Genomic DNA, 10760 nt, shown 5'->3' on the forward strand with positions numbered 1-10760 from the left:
ATACACCAAAAGGAACATTTCTCAAAAAATATATTTTTAAATCAAATTTAATCATTTAAATGTAAATGAACAAATAAACACATCGCCATCATTCAGATAAATCATTTTTTGTTTGTTCGTTTGGTGTTTTAACATCTAGGTACATCATTTGAATGGATGATCTGAATAGATCATTTCGATGTTGATTAAAGATTGGAGAAACGAACATGGCTAGATTAACTCCAAACAAAATTTAAATTAACTACATTGACTAAGTTTGATGTTAGTCAACGGTTAGAAAATGCTGACAATGCATAATGGAATCTGATTTGGCATCATATGTTTCTCCACTTAAAACGACTAAAATATATCTGTTAGAACCGGAAAATAAATTTTTACCATTTATATTTTTACCTTTGATATTTTTTTTTGCAATTTACGCACATATAATATTAATATATTCACTATATGGATTATTGATTAACAGAGGTAACAATACACACTAATATAAAACTTAATAAAAAAGGTTAAGGAATAAATGATTCAGATTGTAAAAAATATCATATTTTTTTGTTGGATATATGATCTATCCATATAGACTACATATGATGAGTTGAAGAAACCTTACAGTCTACACAAAAAGAATCAATATATGATGAATACATATAGACTACATACAGTCTACACAAAAAAAGTCAATATATGATGTACACATATATAGATTACATATGTTAAGAGTATTGAAATAACAGTAATAATTTTATGGATAGATTGAAAAATTTTGAATATTTTTATCTAAAAAAATTATCATATTAGATCATGAAAGTTTAAGAAAAAAAAAATCCTTTTGTTACTTAAATTCAATTAAATTTTATAAAACTATATATTATTTTGCAGATAAGTATCAAATAGTTTTTAGATAGCTATTTACATCATCATTACCACTGCAATAGAATATATTTTTCTATGTATATCGCTTTAATGTAATAAATTAAATTGGTAAATAAAAGATGGTATACAAATTCAGTACAGAATTGTGTGACAACTATAACAATATAAAATAATACATTTGAAGCCTTAAACTAATGCTGCAGTCCCACTGTAATTTATAGTTTTGGTCATTATAAATGGTGCCTATAATATTTCTTATTCATTATTTTCATATATTTAGAAAATGTAATATTCAAACCATAAAATTATTACATATAAGTGTTTTTATGTTCAATTTTCCGTTATTTACCATTAACATTGTTATATGTCACTTTTCTCATTCCCATTGTTCCTTCCTTACCACTACAAATATCTTAGGTTTTCCATAAATAAATGCTTTTATGTTTGGATTTCGAGTTCTTCGATATTAGAAGATTATATGGATATGATGTTCTACATGATGAATTCGACTCCAACATCTAAACTAGTACGTAAACTATCATTGATATTTTGTTTTCTTTTTGGTTATTTGATGTAATTTAATATTTTTTTAAAGATTGATTGAGTACTGGTAAAATTTAAGTTGATAATTTAAATGACATTTACTAATTTCATTTACAGTTCACCAACTTTGGTTATTTTATGTATTTTTAACACTCAGAGAAATCTTTCTTTTATCTAGATTCATCCGTTTTTAAGGAATCAATTATGAATTTGCCATTTTTTTGACAAAGTTTTTTATTTTGCCATTTTGGTAAAATCTTATGGATTTGCTATTTTTCAGGTTAGAAAAATGTGACTAAACAAGCGTTTTATTCGTTATGTTTGGATTTAGTCGGTTCTAATTTTCTTTAGGGTTTAGTATTTACTATAAAGTACGTTTTTAGCAAAAAGTCAAAAAATCAAAAAATGAACATTTTTAAAAGTACAAAATGGCAAATCAAATAAGATTTTAACAAAAATAGCAAATTCGTAAAGTTTGCCATAGAAAATGGCAAATCTATAAGAGCCCTGTTTTTAATACTAACATTCGGATTCAGATTTGGTTTTGGATATATCCATTCAGTTCCAAGTACCTAAACTAGTATAATATATATTTTTAATGTTAAAATTTGATAAAATTTGGACAAATATATCTACAAACTTGGGTATATATATTTTTAAATGTTCAACATTTTTTTTAATCTAAAAATATATAATATTTACGTACATATAATTGTAATTTTGAGCATTAAGTTATATCAAATATAAATATACTTAATATTTTAGATATATAATCATATTTTGGTTTCTAGGTACCCATTCGATTTTCGGTTAAGTGCGGCTCGGTTCCACTTCCAATTATCGAACTGGTTTTGGTTAGATACTTTTGGTTTAGATATTTTGACCAAGACTATTCTAAAACATTACATTTAGATATGGCTAGGTGGAAAGCAAATAAATTAAAGTTTGGGGTAAAAAGTAACGGCCAAAGAAAGGAGTTGGGTTCTAGATATAATTATTACTTCGTGAGAGCATGTGAATGAAATAATGGTGGTCATAGATTTAGAGCTTTAAAATAATAGTGTTATCTTTGATGCCAAAAGAAAAAGAAAAAGAGATATATGCAGAATCTTGAAAACATTGAAGAAGAAAGCCATTGACAAACTTACACAAAAAGCTTCTTCAAGGAATCTAGTTTACAATACAAAGATCTTAAGGTATGTTTCTATGAGTTATTGAAGAAGGTCTCTTGATAAGTTTCTTCATTTGATACGTATTTTATTGGTGGGTAATTAAGAAACATAACAAAGTGTAAACACACAAAAGATTAGATATGATCATCTTTGCGTATCATGATAACGTTAGTTTGGTGTCATGTCTTTTAGTTTCTCTATCACCATCATCTACTTTGCTTCAAGTAAGATATGATTCAACACAATCCACTTTTACTTATTTGAGATGAATTCGTAATAGTGTCTTAATCTCATGCTGCCTAATTAGGATGATTTTGTACTTTTAGAATCTAATCTTGGCCAATGGTCATAAATCTTTCTTTAATTGTACATCAGGATACAGTAAAAAGGTATTAAAACGATAGTGGTATTGCGTGCATTGAAAACAACCCAAGTGATGTTAGATAAACTGTCATTTTGCAGCTCATGAGTATTGTCTATATAACCTAAACCCCAATAATTATCTTTTCATTTCAACTCATTTCACTGATTTGAATTTGTTTTGGAAACATTTGATCGCAGAGAGAGTCAGATTTTTGCAGCTGAGGATGGTGTTCTGCTCCGACGACGTGGCCACAGGGGTGAGAGATGCTTTCACTTATTGTTACAGATGCAAAGGTAGAAAAGTTACTTTTTCCGATCACGAAGACGATGATGATAACAAGCATACCGAGGATTTTAACTACGACCATGAAGTAACTAGAAAACTAATTCCTTTGCCTTTTGGTTTCATTTTGGTTTCTTCTATTACTCTTCTTCATTGACAATACTGAGCTGTGATCGTGTTGCTTCTCAGGTGGTTGTTTTCGAGATCAGAAGTCGGGCAATGGAGAAGTTAAGGAAGAAGTCAAGGACAGGAATGGAGAGACTAACTTACCAACCAACAAAGGAATGCGACATCGAAAAGGACGACGGTAACGAGTTTTGTTCGGTGAGAAGCAGTTTTTCGGAATGTTGTATGAGTGATCTAGACATAGAAGATTATATGACGGCGAAAACCGAGTTCTCGAAAAATTCAAGCTTCAAAGGTTTAGAGCTGGAGAATCAATGGAAGATGCATTATGTTAATGAGATTAGGAAAGGATCAGTGATTCAAGAGTTATGTCATTGCCAAGGATGGCCATTTGGTTTGGGACGTAAAGCTGCGATGCTTCCACCGCTTCCAAAGTCACCTGCAGAGTCATGGTCTTGGAGGAAGCCAACAAGAGTTACTCCAGTTCCATTAGTTTAACAAAAGGCGGTTCGAAATGTTGAATCATTAAAACAAAAAGATCTCTCATTTAAGGAAACAGTAACAAAATGAACACAAAAGCCTGTTAAAATCGTTGGAGCTGTGAGTTTATTTTTCGATTGATGTTAAGCTCTAAATTTGAAAGCTTCGTTTGGAGGAAACAATGAACAAACTCACCTTATATGTCTTTTGGTCAGATTGACCTTTATTATGTGCTAAGACACAATAACGCAATAACAACATAACAAGTTTTGCTCGTATTTAAGATCTTGTCTTTCAGTTTTATGCCCTTTGCTCCACGTAAGATCCTGAGAGTCCTGAAGTTCCAAGAACGGTGACCTACAGAAGAAACAAAATCAATGTTTAGCCTTAATATAAACATACGTGCCTGACGATGCCATATAATAATTCAAATCATGAAGTTGGACAAGCCTAGATTATGCATGAAGGTTGGTAAAGCAAGTATGCAAAATTACGCAACTCAGAATAGGGAAGGCAAGTTAAAATTGTCCATAATTACGCAACTATTACTTGAATCAGGTTGTTCTAGCTTAGCTTATATGTTGCTATCATAGATGCACATTGCAACTTATATATCAGAGGACAAGTTCTAAGAGTATAGGTTCCTATAATCACGTGAAATAATCTAATTTATTACCTTTCCCCATACAGAACCTGGATAATGCATGAAGGTTGAGAAAAACGATCACATATAGCATAAGTGAGAATGTGCAGGACAAGTTGAACTTTTCAATAATAATGCAAACTCAAAATTCAATCAGGCTGTTCTGCTTATATCTAGCTGTCAGTGATGCACGTCACAAGTTATATCATCATATGAGAAGAAGTTTTACGAGTATATGCTCCTAGAATAAAGTTGAATGATCTAACTTTATTACCTTTCCCCATTCTGAACCAAGCCCGCTACATCTCATCTTCAAGTGGATCATCTTTGTCCCCAACTCCATCTCAACTTTCTTCTTCAAGTAAACTTCTTCAGGTTCAAAGGAATCTAGATAGTCAGCATATCTCTGATAAGCAGTACGCAACGCTTCGGTAATATCACTTGGTAAGGCCTTCACACCCTGCACACAAAAATACAAATACCTGAACATCAAACAATCTGAAATGAAAGATAAACGCTATAGTTCGATGAGGCAACAAAAACAAACCTCGCCACTCATTCCAATGCTATCATCGATTTCCATCTTCAAAGAAGTGAGAATCCCACCGAATTCCTCCACAGCTTCCGCTGCTCGGAACACGTTTTTCAAAGCCTCTTGCCCTGCCTTGTCATCAGTGTTTTTCGATATCGCGTTTTTGGCATCCCCAACAACAGAAGAAGGAAGCTGTGCCCAATCTGCAGCCATCAAGTCTTTGAATGCATTCAGAACATCAGAGTCTTCCATTTTAGGCATGTGAGATACATCTTCGCTAAAATTTCGCACTTGTCCAATATCCATTGCACGAGGATACCGCAAATCTGCATATTTCACAATCAAGCACTTCAATTATAAAAGTAAAAACTCGAGTAGAGCTCAAAGTCATCACACAATGACCAAATCAATCTAGCAATCCTAATCCTCGAATCGAAGAACACCTAATCAATTTCTTCGTGGATCCTTGTAGAGATCAATACAGTGGAAAAATCTGGGAAGCTAAGATTCCACAAATAATAATCTCATTCATCGGAAGAGATTAGAGAAAACGAATTGGAATCACTAACCAAAAGGAGTTCGATTGGAAGGAGAAGAAGAAGAAACAGCGAAGAATCCTCTCGTGGCGAGGAAACGATTGCGCAACAGATGGTTAGTGGTGGCCGATCTCGAAGATCGGAGAGTAGCGACGGAGGCCGCCGTAGCGGCTCGGTAAAGGGATCTCAGAAGCACCATCGTAGATGTAATCGGAAGTTGGTGTTTTTCGTTTTTTCTCTATCTGAATGCGAAAGCTCTTTGAACTTTCCGATGATGGTGATTGGTGACAAACGTTTTGGACTGTAGGAGATGGTGGGCTTATAAATCTCAGAGATTAATTATTAGGCCCATTAAAGCCCATTTAAAGAATACTTTTTTTTTGTCAACACCTTCTTTTCATTTTCAGAAGCTAACATTAATACAATTTGTCCACTCTATTAACATTAATACTATTTTTATGGTGATATCTGTTTTAATTATTCAAGTTCTAGAGAAAAAATGAGTTCAATCATTTTGGTCTATACTAAATTTATGTTTTGGATGTAATAGATTTTGTAGTTTTGTACTTTAAAATTTTTACTATTTGAAAGAAAAAAAAAATTCTTTGGACAAAAAGTAAAAAGATTATGGATGAATTCATTTATAGACATAAAATAAACACAAATTTAAATGTATGATTTGTGATCGTAATTGTTGCATTCTAACAACATATAAGGCTATTTGTATTTAGTTATCTTTTTAAGATTTTTTTTTTTTTTTTTTACTTTTATTTGTATAGTCATAACATTGAAACCTGATGTGTTAAAAACTTTTTTTTTGTCATCTAATAAACTAAACAAATTGACTAAGTGAGACAATCCAAAGGACGTGTTAAACAAGATTAAACAAGAAAAACAGTAAATAAAATTGGATTGATAATTCAAATATCAATTTATATCATTAGTGATGTTAATTATATTTTTTTCTTTGTTGCAATGACATGCATCTATACTATTAAAACTGAAGTACTCATTAGATTTACACCAAAGTATTCAATTGAAATAAAATTAGATACTTAAATTTTGGATCTTTAATTGGGTATGGATAATATATTGGATATTTCTCCAGCATATATCATTTCCATATTTAATATTGATTTTCTTAAAATATATCATTTCCATATTTAATATTGATTTTCTTAAAATATATCTACCTAATTTAATCTAATCTATCCAAAATCTCCTTTCATCTTTATATGATCTTATTTATATTTTATTTTATTTTATTACATAAAACATATGTAAAATAAAAATAGAATTATTTTTCCGCATATGTTGCAATTTGATTTTTTTAAATACCATATATTACTCAATCAACGCAACGTTCTACATTGGCTATAAAATTTTAGACAACGGTTCATAACCATTATATATAGAGAATTTAATGAAAAAACCTTCAACATTGGCCGATCCATTTTTAAACCCTCAACTATTTTTTTAGTAATTAAAATTTTAAACTAAGAAAATTAAAAAATTTAACCTTCTGTCTATAAAACTTTTATACCCTTAACAGTTTCGTCCACTCTAGCCGAACATTAAAAAAAACTTTAGGTATTTTAAAAAATGTAATTTTTGTAATTATATTTTTCTTCTATTAAAGGTATTTTCTTCTATGTCACAATAACATACAAACATAATATGCCTGTTAAATTTAAAAAAAAAACATGTATGTAATATTTATAAACCCAAACCCGATTATGAACATGATTATTTTTTCGTGTCATAAGATCATACGTTAACAGGGTTGGACCCCAATTAGTTGACTAAATTTTTTATATATTTTATATAAATTATGTAGTTTTCTAAATAGAAAAATAAAAAAACGTCATCCGTGCGGTAACACATGTTATCCCCTAGTTGTAATTTTGACTATATATGTTAGGTGAGCTAGGTTACTTTTACAACTCTACTTCCACGTTAACCATTAGTAGGATGATAGTGTTGTAGATGGTAGCATCACGAATTGACCCATCACCCTTCATTATTATGAGAAAATCTACCGATATTGATGGTCAAGCATGTAAATTGCTTTTATTAGGGATCCTCAAATCTAGTGTTGGGCTATAACGCCTATGAAAACGTCAGTAGTGTAACTTCGATCAATGCATGTTCTTTGGATTTTTCTTATCCCTATTCAAAGTTTCCAGATCTGATACGTTACCAATCAGACAGTGTTGTATATTATATAGTTTTAATATGGTTGGTGACAATCATTTAATCTTTTTAGTCAAAAAGACAAAACACGTTGATCACTCAAGTCCACCTAATCAAAAGCTTTTATATTGTCTCTCTCTCTCTCTCACTTTCTCACCACTTCTATTTGTCTTACCAAACATATATACATCAAAGCTTAAGACTCTTCTCTTGTTCTCTCCAATGGAATCAAAGAAGAAGCAAGTCCCGTTTGAGTTACTTCCATGGTTAGTTGTTCATAGCGATGGGAAGTTAGAGAGACTAGGTGGAACTGAAGTTTGTCCTCCCGGTTTAGATCAAGAAACTGGTGTTTTGTCTAAAGATATCATCATTGATTCCATAACCGGTTTATCTGCTCGAATCTATCGACCTGAGTCGGTTCAACCCGGTCAGAAGCTTCCTCTTGTGCTTTATTTCCATGGTGGTGCGTTTCTCATCGCTTCTGCTTCGTTTCCTTGTTACCATACAAGTGTTAACAAACTCGTCGCTGAAGCTAATGTCATCGCTGTCTCTGTCAGTTACAGGTAATCAATCCGGTTTATGTTTACTTGTTTATCCAAATTTTACGGTTTGGTCGGTTTGGTCGGTTTGATGTCGAACCCAAAACGTTATTCCGGTTAGATTTGTTTAAAATTGATAATTAGGTCAGGCAAGAGGGTTCAGTATTTGGTTCGGTTTATTCGGTTGCATGTGGATAATTTAGAAACAAAAATGATCTATTAACCGAAATAAGTTCGGTTCGAATTTTTTATACTAGTCATATTTTGGTTCGGTTTAGATTTTTAAGTTTGGTTTGATTTGTTTATAATACTCAAATTTTGGCTCAGTTTGGATTTTTGATCAGTTCGGTTCGACTTGTTTATTATAGTCAAATTTTGGTTCGGTTTGGATTTTTGCTACGGTAATTTTGGATGATTTGGTTTTTATGTATTTATGGTTGATTTTGGGTTTAAGATAGTTTCGGTTTATTCGGTTACATTTGGTAATTTTAGTCGATTTGGTCAAAAAGTTCTGGTTAATTTTTGGTTCAGTTTCGACAAAATTTCATAACATTTAGAATATTCATATTTCTCTAACGTGAAAACAAAAGTCAAAATAAAATTTGTAACTCACGATGACTTCATCAATTGTTTTTATTATCTTTTTTTTTTAAAAACTAATTTGGACAGACTAGCACCAGAACATCCACTTCCTATAGCGTACGAAGACTCATGGACCGCGTTAAAGACAATTCAAACCATGAACGAGCCGTGGATCAATGACTATGCCGACTTCAACCGTTTATTCCTAATCGGCGACAGCGCGGGAGCTAATATCTCGCACCACCTCGCATTCCGAGCCAAACAATCCGATGAGACCGCGAAAATCAAAGGCATTGGAATGATCAATCCATATTTTTGGGGGACACAACCTATTGAATCAGAGATCAATGACAAAGGGAGGAAACAAATGGTGGACGGATGGTGGGATTTCGTGTGTACATCCGAGAAAGGATCCGATGACCCGTGGATCAACCCGTTTACGGATGAATCCCCGGGTCTTGAAGGATTAGGGTGTGAGAGAGTGATGATTGTTGTGGCAGAGAAAGATATATTGAAGGAGAGAGGGAAGTTGTATTATGAAACATTGGTGAAGAGTGAATGGAGAGGTAAGGTTGAGATGATGGAGACAAAAGGGAAAGATCATGTTTTTCATATCTTCGAACCTGATTGTGATGAAGCTACGGAGTTGGTACGACGCTTGGCTCTCTTTATAAACCAATTGGTAGCTTAACACTATTAGTTATGAGGTTTGTATAATCTTTACATCTTTGTTAATGTTGTATTTGGGAACCTTTTTAATGCAATTTATGCTGTATTTACAAGATAAATTAAATTGAACCTTTCATTTTTCTCATGATAAGAAAACAATGTGAATTATTCCTTTACTAGTCATAGACTTCATAGGACATAGTCATATATGTATTTTTATTTTATCTTCCTAACCAACAAAGCCCAGCCCATTAAAGAAGCTTCTAAATAGAGAACACTTTACAATGGCTTGCTAAATAAAAATATTAAACAGTTACAGTTGAATGACTCTAATGATATGTTAAATTATTTGTTGAAAATGAGGTGTGTGTGTGTATTGAATCACGTTACAGTAAAACCTCTATAAATTAATACTGGATAAATTAATAATCTCTATGAATTAATAATTTTTTCAGTCCCAAGTTGGGCTAGTATATATTGAGGCACATTTCTATTAAATCAATAAGATAATAATTTTTTGAAAACATTTTGTAAATACCGTATATGGTCCTAATAATATTATAAATTAATAAATATATATAACTATACTATATCTCTATATACATGAAATTAATTTAGTACAATATGACTATTGCGTTTTTACTTACTCCTAAATTTCCTTAATTTTGTTAAAATTCATTTTTAATATATTTCCTGTATTGAAATTTACAGTTTTTTATTCAATGTATGATGATTTTTTTTTCTTGTAACTGGTTCTAAAAAAACTATTAATTATGATGATTAATCTTATTTTTATTGTACTATTACTATGTAATTTAAAAAGGGGTATTACCATTCTATGGACATAAAAGATCAATAAATTAACTAAATAATCATAGTCTTTGTTTATACCCCCATTGAGGATGCCCTAATAGCCTTATAAGGGTTAACAAATCTTTTAGCAATATAACAAAATAGATATCGATAAATTATATGTTTGTTTTTTTACTTTAATGGTATAATTTAACATGATAACAAATGGTTTAACATGATAATGATAAGTTTACCATATAAATTGTAGTGTAACATGTTACAATATGATTCAATATGTTGTGTAATATTTATGAGTCTTCAATTTTTTTGTTCATTATTGTTATTGTTATTGTTATCTTTACCATATTGTCTAACCCAATTTTGATAGAGTAGTTATATTTTTTTCTTATTATAATTAGCGGTATATAATCTTATTT

The 10760-nt window shown here is 31.1% G+C and overlaps 3 protein-coding genes across 4 annotated transcripts; 2 read left to right on the forward strand and 1 right to left on the reverse strand.

Moving 5' to 3' along the window:
* The first annotated feature begins 2539 nt into the window (after window positions 1-2539).
* LOC17898934 lies at window positions 2540-4042 on the forward strand. Of its 2 annotated transcripts, XM_023776921.1 has the most exons (3): window positions 2540-2609; window positions 3147-3319; window positions 3421-4042. In XM_023776921.1, exons 2-3 carry the CDS (start codon window positions 3173-3175, stop codon window positions 3853-3855), a joined length of 582 nt encoding a protein of 193 aa, XP_023632689.1. In that variant the 5' UTR covers window positions 2540-2609; window positions 3147-3172; the 3' UTR covers window positions 3856-4042. The 2 variants fall into 2 exon arrangements, with proteins under 2 accessions (XP_023632689.1, XP_006304802.1); XM_006304740.2 differs by lacking the exon at window positions 2540-2609 and having other exon boundaries at window positions 3048-3319.
* LOC17897277 (succinate dehydrogenase subunit 5, mitochondrial) lies at window positions 3947-5787 on the reverse strand. Its single transcript, XM_006304091.2, has 4 exons — window positions 5582-5787; window positions 5028-5338; window positions 4755-4940; window positions 3947-4194 (listed from the first exon to the last, which is right to left on the reverse strand). Exons 1-4 carry the CDS (start codon window positions 5745-5747, stop codon window positions 4138-4140), a joined length of 720 nt encoding a protein of 239 aa, XP_006304153.1. The 5' UTR covers window positions 5748-5787; the 3' UTR covers window positions 3947-4137.
* Window positions 5788-7911: 2124 nt separating this feature from the next.
* LOC17899367 (probable carboxylesterase 2) lies at window positions 7912-9676 on the forward strand. Its single transcript, XM_006305347.2, has 2 exons — window positions 7912-8304; window positions 8950-9676. The coding sequence occupies exons 1-2, from the start codon at window positions 7964-7966 to the stop codon at window positions 9551-9553; spliced, it is 945 nt and encodes a 314-aa protein (XP_006305409.1). The 5' UTR covers window positions 7912-7963; the 3' UTR covers window positions 9554-9676.
* The last annotated feature ends 1084 nt before the right edge of the window (window positions 9677-10760 follow it).

Source organism: Capsella rubella, unplaced genomic scaffold (assembly GCF_000375325.1).
Source record: "Capsella rubella cultivar Monte Gargano unplaced genomic scaffold, Caprub1_0 scaffold_1, whole genome shotgun sequence".
Taxonomy (NCBI): domain Eukaryota; kingdom Viridiplantae; phylum Streptophyta; class Magnoliopsida; order Brassicales; family Brassicaceae; genus Capsella; species Capsella rubella.